Source organism: Dasypus novemcinctus, chromosome 20 (genome assembly GCF_030445035.2).
Source record: "Dasypus novemcinctus isolate mDasNov1 chromosome 20, mDasNov1.1.hap2, whole genome shotgun sequence".
Lineage (NCBI taxonomy): Eukaryota > Metazoa > Chordata > Mammalia > Cingulata > Dasypodidae > Dasypus > Dasypus novemcinctus.
Window position 1 is genome coordinate 13,290,216 of NC_080692.1, and position 12,754 is coordinate 13,302,969.

The window sequence follows — 12,754 nt, forward strand, 5'->3', positions numbered from 1 at the left end:
CATCCCATTACACTGGGCCAGAGCAGGGATTGAGTGAAGCAGGCAGCTTAGCAGCATGTGTCCCTGGGTGAAAGAGGAGTTAACTGAGGTTTCAACTTGGCCTTGAACCTTTACTCTTAAACTGGCTTCTCCTGCTTCCAGAATGTGGGAATGGGGGAGAAGAAGCAGGTTATTACAACCCAAACCAAACACAACTGAAATGCATCCAAAGGTTTTCCTGGATATCTGGTATTGTAAAACTTCAAAACCGTAGGATCCCTTGGGTCACCTTCCAGTGAATATTGCTTAACGACTGAACTAAAGCACCAAGGAGAGGATGATAAAATAATATCTGGATGGGCTTGAGAGCTGTAAGGAGCAGCGGTCTTAATTCTAAGGCTCTAAAAACGTGTTACATCTTCAGGTACATTCAGTAAATCAAGTTCTGGTTTCCAGGGTCCTGCTTAAATTGGTACACCCACGTAGGATTTGGGGGTGTGAACAAATGCTTTTCCATTTGTACCCAGTACCTGGAGAGAAGCAGGAAGCAGCATTCATTCTGCAGTAATATGTGCGTGCCCATCCAGGGATGTGGCCCCAGTAGAACTGGAGGCGGCAAGTGAGAGGTATAAGAAATGGAGGATTTTAGTCCTAAAGGAAACCTGTGCTTGTTAGTCCCGATGGTCTCATTTTACACATAAGGAAATTGAGGTCCAGAAAGATCAGGGGACTTACCTGTGCAGTGCAGCTAGTGGTACAGCAGTGTGGGGATACACTGAACCACACTCCACTGCAGGGAGCAAACACCATGCAAGCTCAGAGCTCCTTGTTTCCATTTTTTCTTTTCGCTCACTCCATCCATAGTCACTAGATTGGTTGTGCAGGATCCAGAGGAAGGAGAATCAGTCTTGACTAGTGACAAGGATACTCACTGAGAGGATTGTTCTTCAAGATTCAGTCATGGGGAACAATTAGCCGAGGTGCAAAGTAATAGCCACCATTGTATGCAGTGTGTGAGGCAGGGATGGAGCGGAGAGAAAACCCTGCAAGCGCAGGGGACACACGGGGCTCTATCCCATCTAAGCCTAAGACGTTGGAGAAATATTCCATCTCCGTGAAGCCATTTTCTTCTAATTAATTCCTGAGGTGTAAATGAGATGTGAAATTTTAACTGCCCTCAATTGAAGAATGGTCTATTTCCTTTTCATTTCCCCTCTCTCTTCTATCCTCACTTCTCTCCCTCTCTAGCTCCCATTTCTCTCTCTCACTCTCTCTCCATGTCCGTACTTGTCTGTGTAGCCTTTAAAAACGCTTTTAATTCTCTTTTTCCTGTAGCCTATTATTATGGAAAGCGAAAGAAGATCATCAAGCCCCCCATTGGGGAAAACAGCATGGAAAGCGGACATCCCAAACCAGCCCGGCGTAGGAAAAGACGGAAATCCATTTTTGTGCAGAAGAAACGGCGCTCTTCCACAGTGGACTTCACCACAGGTTCCGGGGAGGTATGTCCCCTTCTGGAATCACTTTGCAGCGCTGGAGAATGCCTTGTGGTGGGGCTGGCAAAGGAGACCCCTGGCAGGGGGGGGGCGACCGCTGAAGCTTGAGCCTGAGGGGTTAGAAACCCCCAGAGGACGGATTTAGCATCTTCAGCCACCCTGGCGAGGAACGGGCTCCCCTGAGGCAACTGAGTCAGTCCTGACAGGCCCCTGGGATGGGCGGTGCTGAGGGAGGTGCTCAGGGCCACCCTGGGAAGGGAAACCGGATGGAGGATGGAGGCCCAGCTCGGGGGCAAGGCGTTAGCCCCCACCCCCACCCCATTCTGGGCTCCAGGCCCCCCCGGGGCTCGCGCCCTTCAAGCGCATCTCTTCCCGCCAGGAAAGCGACGAGGAGGACCTGGATGCTGCGGAAGAAGACACGGCGAGCGAGGAGACCGGCTCCGAGCTCCGGGATGACCAGACGGACACCTCCTCTGCCGAGGTCCCCTCCGCCCGGCCCAGGAGGGCCGCCACCCTGCGGGCCAGCGCGGAGCCCGAGCGGCGCCCCCCAGCGGAGAGGACGCGCCGGGGCCGCCGGGCGCCCGCGCCCTGCCCCGCCGAGGGCGCCGACGAGCGCGCGCAGGCCCGGCCCGAGGCCGAGGTGCGAGCTTCACCGGCGCCCTGAGCCGAGGCAGCTGGGCGGCGCGGGCCTCTCGGTTTAGGGAGAAAAGGCGTCCGCGTTTAGACCCTTGACTGGGGGGAGCCTGTTTAAAATACCCAGAAGGCTGGCAGCTGCCCTCTGAGTTCCTCAGCTCGAGGGCGAAAGGCTTGTTGACGTCACATCCGGTCAGAGTGGCGTCCTAGGGGAATCTCTTCCGGGAGGCTTTAAAACTGCAAGAGTCTTAAGTTTTGGGTAAATTAGGGGCCAGAAGAATGGACGGGATGAAGTGACCAAAGGTTCAACACTGGGTCTCCAAACTTCCATCTCAGCTTCTCCGTTTGCTGCCCTTGTATTTTGCCTCCCCTTTTATAGGGTACCTTTGTGGGGCTTTAAAACGACAGTCAGTGTATCAGGTTTCCCCTAAACCCGTGGATGGGAATGAGGAGCCAAAATGGCGACACCATCCTCACAGAAATAAAGGGGTGACGGGACTGGCGCTCTCTGGTCTACATCTGGATGAGCCCTTTGTCACCTCTCCTCTTTTAATCTTTAATTAGCAAGCCCAAGATTTCTCGAATTTGGAATTCAAGAACCTCTAGCGCTGTGCCTTTTTTCTGCCTCTAAAGGCACCCAAGTCATTGAAGGCTCATCCGAGCCCAGACAGGTTACCCAGAAGTTCCCCAGAGGTGGGAAGTTTCCGTAGCTGATTCAGCTGTCCAGTGAGAGACCCCAGGAAGGAGCTCGTGGTCTAGGAAAGCCTGGCTCAGGCCCAGAGGCTTTAGAAAGTGTGGAGCAGACAGTGAGCTCCTGCTTCTTTTCTCTCTGTAGGAAATGAAACCCGAAGAGGAGGAGAGACTTGTTCTAGAGAGCAACCCACTGGAGTGGACGGTGACCGACGTGGTGAGGTTCATTAAACTGACGGACTGCGCCCCCTTGGCCAAAATATTTCAGGAACAGGTACGGTAATTCTGTGATAGATTCTTCGTTCCTCTCCTTCCCACCTTCGCACCAAGTTTTGGTGCTCCTGCATCTTTCTGACTTATTGTTTCATTTCAGGAGAGAAGACGTGAGGAAAAAAAAATGTAGAAAGTTTTCCTTAATTAATATCTTCGTACCAGCAGAAGCGTCAGAACGTGCTTTCTTGTTAGTCATAGAATTACAGCACTTTTGGGCTGGAAACGATGTTCATATTCCTCTGCCACCGCCGGTTTTATAGTTCAAAATACGGCCATGTTTTTCTCACTTCCGCAGCTTTTACTTTCATTTCTTCCATCCCTCTCCTTTCTTCCCTCATTTTGACTTTCCTTCTTCTCACCTTTCTTTTATTGCTCTCCCATCCACTCCCGCCAGGCAAGGGAAATAGCTTTTTTTGAGGTACCAGGGCAGGGGATTGGACCTGGGACCTTATAGATAGGAAGCTGATGCTCAACCACTGAGCCACATCAGCTCCCCTGAGTTGGTTCTTTTGTTTGTTTTGCTTGTTATTTGTTTTGTTTTTTTTCAGGAGGTACTGGGATTGAACCCAGGACTTCCCATGAGGGAGGCAGGCGCGCAACCACCTGAGCCACATATGCTCTTGGCAATTTATTGAGTCATGCCTAGAAGAATATACTCATCTGGAGGGCAGGTTGATAAACTTACCAGTGTCAGTAATACTACCATACATTTGAAACATTTTAAAAAATATTTTAGGGTACATACAGTAAATGTCATCCTTCATGACATTCAGATCTGTAGGTTTTAAGGGGTACATAGAAATATATCTACACCAGGCATGATACAGAGCAATTCCATCACCCCAAAATGGCCTTTTGTAGTCAGCCCTTCCTGTCACCCCAAACCCCTGACATCCACTCATTTTGTTTCCCATTATCCCTTTAGTTTTGTCTTTTCCAGAATGCCTTGTAAGTGGAATCACACCATACATCCCGTGCTTCTCTTTTTTTAATGAAACGTTTTATTTTGCAGTCCTTATGGACACACGCATTTGTAAGAAGTAATACAGAGATGCACTCTTTTTTTTTTTTTAAGATGTATTTATTTATCCCCCCCATTGTCTACTCTGTGTGTTCTGTGTCTGCTTGTATTTTCATTAGGCAGCTCTGGGAACCGATCCTGGGACCTTCTGGAATGGGAGAGGGCGATCATTCTCTTGCACCACCTTAGCTCCCTGATCTGCTGCATCTCTTAGTGTCTCTCTTCTGTGTCTCTCTTTGTTGCATCATCTTGCTGCGTCAGCTCTCCACATGGGCCAACTCGCCACACGGGCCAGCTTGCCTTCACCAGGAGGCCCTGGGCATTGAACCCTGGACCTCCTATATGGTAGGCAGGACCCCAGTAGCTTGAGCCACATCCGCTTCTCTAAGGAAGTGGATATGGCTCAAGCTACTCTTACATCTAGTGATAAATTCTCACAAAACTATAGTAACAGTTCACAGCCAGGATATTGACATGGATACAATCAAGGCACAGCATATTTTCATCAGCACAAAGATCCCTCGTGTTGCCCTTTTATAGCCACATCCATTCCCTCCCATGTCCACCCTCTCTTAACTGCTGGTAGCCACTAATCTATTCTCCACTTCATTTCAAGAATGTTGTATAAATTGAATGGTGCAGTATGTAAAACCTTTTGGAATTGGATTTTTCACTCAGCCTAATTCTCCTGAGATCCATCCAAATAGCTGTGAGCATCACAGCTCCCTCTTTTTTAGGGCTGATGAGTATTCTCTGGTATACCTGAACCACAATTCTTTTAACACTCACCAATTGAAGGACATCTAAGTTTTTCCCAGTTCTTGACTACAGACATACCTTGTTTTATTGCACTTCACTTTACTGTACCTCACAGCTCTTTAAATTTTGTTTACAAATTGAAGGTTTGTGGTAACCCTACATCAAGCAACTCTGTGGTGCCAATTTTCCAACAGCAAGTGCTCACTTTGTGTCTTCATGTCACATTTCAGTAATTCTTGTGATTTTTCAAACTATACCATTATTATTCTCTCTACTATGGTGATCTGTGATCACTGATCTTTGATGTTGCTCTTGTAATTGTTTTGGGGCCTCATGAGCCATGCCCTTACAAGATGGCAAGCTTAGTCGATAAATGCTGTGTGTTCTGAGTGCTCCACTGACCAGCCATTCCCCATCTCTCACACTCTCCTTGGGTGCCCCTGTTCCCTGAGAAAGAACAATATTGAAATTTGGCCATTTAATAACCCTACAATGGGTTCTGCATGTCCAAGAAAGGAAAAGGTGTACATTGCTGTCTTTATTTTTTTAAAAGATGTATTTTTTATTTATTTCCCCTTTCCCACCCCATCCCCCCAGTTGTCTGCTCTCTGTGTCCATTCGCTGTGTGTTCTTCTATGTCCACTTGTATTGTTGTCTGCTCTCTTTGTCCATTTGCTGTGTGTTCTTCTATGTCCACTTGTATTCTTGTCAGCGGCACCCAAAATCTGTGTCTCGTTTTGTTGCCATCATCTTGCTGCATCATCTCTCCATGTGTGTGGCAGCACTCCTGGGCAGACTGCATTTTTTTCGCACTGGGCGGCTCTCCTTATGGGGTGCACTCCTTGCCAATGGGGCTCCCCTACACAGGGGACACCCCTGCATGGCAGGGCACTCCTTGGGCACATCAGCACTGCGTGTAGGCCAGCTCCACACAGGTCAAGGAGGCCCTGGGTTTGAACCTTGGACCTCCCATGTGGTAGGCAGATGCCCTATAGGTTGGGCCAAATCCACTTCCCTACATCTTTCTTTTGAAATCAAAAGCTCAAAAGCTGAGTTGGGGCAAAATCTAGGCCTCCAGTGCCAAATAGTTAGCTAAGTTATAAATGTAGAGGAAAAGTTCTTGGAAGAAATTAAGAATGCTACTCCAGGGAGCACACAAATGGTTAGAAAGCAAAACAGCCTTATTGCTGACATGAGAATGTTTTAGTGGGCTGGACAGACGATTAAACCACCCACAACATGCACATAAGTGAAAGCCTAATCCGGACCAAGGCCCTGATTCCTTTCAATTCTGTGAAGGCTGAAAGAGGTGAGGAAACTGCAGAAGAGTTTGAAGCTAGCAGAGGTTGGTTCACGAAGTTTATGTCAGACCCAGCAGAAGGGCAGAAACCCAGGCAGGCTCATGCCTTGCTGACATAGCCCAATCAAAAACCCTAAAGCTGTCTTACAAAGTAATCTAATCAAAGGACCCTCAACTGAATTTAATACAATCAAAGGGTATCACACCCATAGGAATGGATTAGTTCAACACACAATCCTTCTCTTTTTGGGATTCATAAAATAATTTCAAACTGCCACAGGTATCTATTTCTTTAAATAATGCTTTTACACACTTAATAGATTATAGTATAGTGTAAACAAAGGCACTGGGAAACCAAAAAATTCATGTCACTAGCTTTATTGCAATTCTAATGGCCTGAACTCCAACCCGCAATATCTCTGAGGTATGCCTGTGTCTAATTTTTCAGAGACTTTTTGTCATGAATGGATGTTGAATTGTTTCAAGTATTGTTTCTACATCATTTGATATGATATGATTTTTTTTCTTATTTAACCTGTTAATATGGTGCATCACACTGATTGATTTTCTAATATTGAACCAGCCTTGCATCCTTGAAATTAAACTCCACTTTCTCATGGCCTAGAATTATTTTTATATATTGCTGATTCTGTTTGTTAATATTTTCTTAATGATCTTTGCATCTCTACTCATGAGGAATATTGGTCTATAGTTTTCTTTCTTTCTTTTTTTTTTTTTGTGCTCTTTGTCTGGTTTGTTATCAGGGTAATACTAGCTACAATTAATGAATTGGGGAATTTTCTCGCCTATTCTGTACCTTCTGTTTTCTGGAAGAGATTGTTTAGAATTGGTGTTAATTCTTAAATGTTGACTAGACCTCTCCAGTAAAACCACCTGGGCCTGCAGATTTATTTTGGGGGAGTTTTCATTTTGTTAATTCAATTTCCTTATTTGCTCTAGAGCTATTTTAATGATCAGTTTTATGTTGGATGAGTTGTGGTGTTTGTGTTTTTCAAGAAATTAGTCCATTTCATCTGAGTCACCAAATTTATTTATGTAGTGTTTGTGATATTCCCTTATCCTTTTGATTTCTGCAGGGTCTATCATGGTATCTCCTCTTTTATTCCTAATATTGGTAATTTGTGTGTTCTCTCTTTCTTTCTTTGTCAGTCTTGTAATGGTTTCTCAGTTTTATTGATCTTTTTGAGGAACCCACCCTTTGTTTCATTGATTGTTACTGTTAATTTTCTGCTTTCAATTTCATTGATTTCTCCCCTTTATTATTTCCTTCCTTCTGCTTTGCTTCTTTTTCGAAGTTCTTGAGGTGGAAGCTTAGATTATTGATTTGAGGCTTTTCCTTTTTCCTAACGTATGCACTTAGTGTTACAAATTTCCCTCTCCCAGCACTACTTTAGCTGTGTTTTACACATTTTGATCTGTTGTATTTTCATTTCATTCCAGTTCAGTGTTATTTTTTTCCTCTTGAGACTTCTTCTTTGACCCATGCATTATTTTAAAGTGTGTGGTTGTTTCCAAGTATTTAGAGATTTTTCATTATCTTTCTGTTTCGATTTCTAGTTTGATTCTATTGTGGTCAAAGAACACACTGTATGATTTCAATTATTTTAAAGTTGTTGGGGTTTGTTTTATCACCCAAGATTTGGGTGTTGAGCTTGTCCCTTAACATAAAATACGCAAGAGAAAAGGGAATTGTAAGAAATGAGAAAGCTTATATGATTTGGGGGTTGTTGATACACTACATCGCCACTGTGAAAACAAATAGAAAGCAATAGATTGAAATGCTGGCTGAAACATTGCCGACTGCAGCATTCATTATAGTGGCACAGCAAAAACAAAACAACAAAAAAACCACTGTTTCCAAACACCTGGCAAATGCTGGTTAAACAGATTTTAATGCTAATGTTTATCTCTTCATTCATATGTCCATTCTGCATATACAAATTGAGCTCTTGCTATGTGCTTTAGAATACCCAAAAGGCAAATAGGGAACACAGCCTTCTATACTAGTCTAAGGTTTGGTTTTGTTTTGCTTTTATACTCAAAGGTCCAGTTTTAACCATAAAAACATTTACCAGTTGGACCTATCATCTAAAAAAAGGACAGAGCTTCTCTTTCCTAGGTAATGAGTCAGGGACAGGAGTTCAAGACCATTTCCTCCAAGAAAGCTTAACAAGCTCATTTGTCAATACCTTGAACAGAATAAGAAAGTGAAAATAAAGCCAATTCTGGAAAAAGGCTGAATTACTACACACACCGAGTCTTCCTTGTCTGTACTTCTACCCCTAGCTGATAACAATATCTCAGAAAGTTTTATGCCTTCCAGTGTTATGACTTCTAAGTGATGAAATACTCTGAGCACACTTTTATTCTTTTAGATCACTTTTAGGCCCTCCCCACTATTTGCTCTTCTGACATCACTTAGAAGCTGGGTCCTGTGTACTCACTTATTTCTCTTATAAGGAAGGAAAAATTAGGTGGGCATTAATTGATAATGGCCTTGTTCATATTTAATTTTAAATTTCACATTAGGCAGTTCTGTCGGTCACAGTAAAAGGCTGTTGCCCATGGGCTGTCTGAAGTAAGTGGGCATTTGAATCCATTTCTGTTCAGTCAGACCTTCAGTTGCTCATTTCTGTTAAGTGGGTCCGCCGCCTTGTCTCACAGCCCAAATGCTGGGGCTCTGATGGGCATGAGGCTTCCAGCGGGCCCCTCCAGGCGTTACATGAGATTTCAGATGAACTCGAAGGAACTCAGAGGCTTTTATTCGCCAGTGTGCTGGAGAAATCACAGTGCAGGGAATGATAATAGCTATGTGCGTTCACTCCTCTAAATGTTATAAATTCAGAGACTATCATAAGCTCCAGGAGCCTGTGTAAAAATTATCGAACTTTCCATTAGCATATCTATACCATTTTAATTCTGACGAGTTATGGCAACTGTTTCAAAAAAATCTATATAATTTCACGCTGCAAACATGTATATTACAAGTAAGTGCCACCCAGTCTGTAACTAGAAAAACATGAAATTTTAAATATGTTGCCTATTCATTCACCTTTTATGACTCAGAGATAGAAAGTAAGCAAACCACCCAAATTAGTGGTTTCTTTTAGTAAGAAACTTCAGGATAATTCAGATGTAGATTCATGCCTCCCTCCTCTTTCTGTATCTGCAGACCTGAATACCTCCATTAAGGAACTGCCAAATCTCGAACTGAACTCTAGGTCAAAATAAATTTAATTTTATTCTGTACGAAGTATAGCTTTTACTGTTGGGTATTTTTGTCTTGTTTCATTACTTTAAAACGAGTAGTCTATTTTTGAGTGGTCCAATAATGAGGAATTCTTGTTTTAATATAGCAAGGGATTTTCAAGTAATTCTTAATTATACAGGAGCATGTTTATAAAATTTAAAGCAACGCTAGGGTCTGGGTGTTGTCTCCATAATCCTTGAAAAAGTAAAAATCTTTCTTTCAAACCAAAGATGGTCAGAGAAAATTGCTCCCTCCTTCCTTGACTTCTTGCCGACTGTTGCTTCCATTCTCTCGTCTCTCCTTTCCCCGTTGTGAGACTGTGGAATGGATTTTGCTGACGTCCTGTCCACAGCCAGAGTTGTCGAGGACTGTGGGCCCACCACTATTTGGTCTCACTGAATACACCACAGTTTTTCCTCACATACAATCCCGTAGTTGTGGCGGTAAATCGAACGCCTTTCCAGAGTCAGTGTGCAGCGTTGGTGCCTAAACATCAGAGGCAAGAGCTGAGAACCTGAAGAGGGCAACCCTTTTCCCTGAGGTGGCTCAAATACCGACAAACCACTTTTCCACCCCTTCCACGTCTTACCTACCAGGTGTCAAGGTTGGGTAATTCTTGCCAGATATAAAGGAGGGTGAAAGGGTGAAAGGTATTTCTAACTAATCAGCTACATCTTCCTGCAAATGGGAGTTTCTCTGCAGACAAATCTCAGTTCTTACTTTCTCCTCAGTTCTGTCAGTCCCAGGTGTAAAGAGCTGCCATGGGGGAATGGGGTGAGACCCTCAGGAGACTCGTAGACCAGCTCTTAAAAAGAAGTGCACGGCTGAGGGCCACACGCCGACCCATTCCTGCTGCCCACACTGGACATTTGCCTCTGAGTCCCCAGCAGCACCTGGCATGTGGGCCCTTCCCCACCGCACACATGCTACCCCAAAGCCTCTTTCAAAATTTTTGGTTTTTACCTCAGCTGCTGGTGGAACAGAAAGGGGGAGGGCCTGGCAAGCATGCCCCCCTTTACTTCCCTCTTTAGGAAGCCTGAGGAGAGGGTGAGTGATGATGCCTCAGGGCACTCTGATCCAGTAAAGGTCAGAGAATGCCCTGAGAGGCCCCTGGTCATCATTCCAGTGACTTTTCCTTCAGGCCTGACTGGCTCTCTGCCAGTGTACATCCTCCCCACTACACCCGCTTCAGAGGCCCACCCACTTCCTGTGGAATTTCTACCAGGCAGGGTGTCCAAGAAGTAATCGGACACCTTGATCCTTTGTGCGGAGCCTTCTCCTGAATCCAGTGAGCATGTAGGGGACAGAATGATGTCGAATGTAAACTTACCGTCCCCCTTCCCACATGTCCTTCCCGATCTAGTAGTGATTCAAAAAATAGACAAAATACTTGAGCTTCTCTTTCTAACCCTGAACAAAGAATGGAATGGCATGTCCGTGGTTACTTTACCTGGTTTGTAGGTATACAAAAAGAGGAATATGTAGCCTATCCTCAAAAACCTTTGTGGTTATTATAAACAGGTATATACCCTCTCTCTCCTGGGGAAAAATTTGCCTCTATTACTGAGAAGGTAGTTTTGTCTTAAAAAAAAAAAAATGGATTAAAGTAATTAGGAACATTCTGTGTTGAAACTCCCAAATACCTTATATGAAAGCTTGTTGTGGAACCACTTTGTTGTTGTTTTTTTCTGATCTCAAGGTTTTTTTCTTTTGAAGCCATCAAAACTGAAAGCTGGGACGAGTTTGACTAGTATAATTTAAGGAATGCACGCCCAGTTGCTAGTGTTCAGCTCATGATACCTCACAACTTATTTGCTAAGATAATTCTATATAACTCAAACTAAAGTTCAGTAGTCCTATCACCTTTATAAATTAAAAAATAAAAACAAAAACTAATGGAGTATATCAGTCATTTGGAATTTGCTCATTAGGTTTTGGGGACTCACTTTAAATAACGACATCCTAAATTCTCTAGTTAAAGCCCATTCTTAAACTGCCAACCTGGCTTCTGAAGGAACTATCTCTTGTAAACATCTTGATGGCCCTGAGCTTAACCTTTTTTAGAATTCTCATCCACAGTCTCCAAAACAGAAGTTTCAAATATATGCATTGTAGTAGAGGAAAGTTCTCCAAGCTGGAAACCCCAGTCCTAAGAAATAAGAGGAAACTCACTAATGCCCCAGTGTGTGTTAATCCTTCCCTTAAACACTGCCTCCAAAACTCCCATCCACCCCTTATTCCTGCTCTTCAGTATATCAACCATTATTTGAGCATTCGCTTATGTGCTTGTAGTGAGCCAGGTGCCATGGGAGTGTGACAAGAGAGCAAGACCTTCTGATGATTTCTTCTCTCCAGGTCTAGAGAGGCTTGGTAAAAGCCCTCTTTTCCCTGCTCTTACGTGTAAGACCTCTGCTCATTTTGCTGAGAATTTACAGATGCCTCTGTGTGGCTAATGCTGTCTGAATACAGAGGTCGATGAGATGGCCCACGATGCTGACTGCATTGAATGGAGTGAATGACAGTTGGCAGTAGCACCTAAGAGAATATAATGGTACATAGTCAGTGAAGGGGAGGATAGAGTTTTAAGCAGAGAAGTCTGGGAAGAGAGAGCATTGAATCAGGCCTTAGAAGATGATGCCTGTTGTCCGGGAGGCCTCCTTCAGCTAAGTGAAAGCAGAAGTGAGGGGGATTCTTACAGAAGGGTGAGCACAGTGGGGTTAGAGCTGTAGTCCCTGGAGCAGGCAGTGGGCTGGGAGGATAAAAGGGTGAGCACGATGTACCCACGGCTGGCAGTAAATTGTGACGCAGATCCAAACACTATCTTTACAACAGATAGCCAGGATAGCATGTCCCGGGAAAGAGACTGTGGCAGTTTGAGATTATTTTTGTGAATCCCAAAAAAAGAAAGGTTATGTTTGTAAACTGACTTATTTTCTGGGTGCGATATGCTTTGATTGTATTAAATTCAAAGGTTTTAAGTTTACTTAATAAAATCAATTTAGGACCTTTGATTTGATCATGTCAGTAGGGCATGTTTCAGGGTTGAGTCCTTGCCACCTTGCTGGACTGATAGAAACAGACACTCACTCAAGAAGACACAGGAAGAGAGAGAGCTGCATAGAAACAGAAGAGGAGCGAACTGGGTCATTTTAGTCCTGCCATTGACTGGAAGGAAGAGGCTCTGACAGCTAAAACCCCAGGAAGAGAAATGAGCCATTCACCAACAGTCTGCAGCTGAAGAGAACAGAACAGCCAAGCAGCTGAGCAGGTCCAGTAGAAACGAGCCCTGTGCCGGCTGGTGGAGGAAGCCCTGAGGCCAGGCAGAGACTCCC

The 12,754-nt window shown here is 44.3% G+C and overlaps 1 protein-coding gene across 5 annotated transcripts in view; it reads left to right on the forward strand.

The window, feature by feature from the left end:
• The window catches only part of SFMBT2 (Scm like with four mbt domains 2), a 274,334-nt gene that overhangs the window by 251,656 nt on the left and 9,924 nt on the right, over window positions 1–12,754 (forward strand). For all 5 annotated transcript variants that reach the window (XM_058282433.2, XM_058282436.2, XM_058282432.2 and 2 more), the window contains exons 18-20: window positions 1,315–1,481; window positions 1,855–2,115; window positions 2,944–3,072. In XM_058282433.2, coding sequence (XP_058138416.1) covers window positions 1,315–1,481; window positions 1,855–2,115; window positions 2,944–3,072 — 557 coding nt within the window. The remainder of the gene's footprint in view (window positions 1–1,314; window positions 1,482–1,854; window positions 2,116–2,943; window positions 3,073–12,754) is intronic.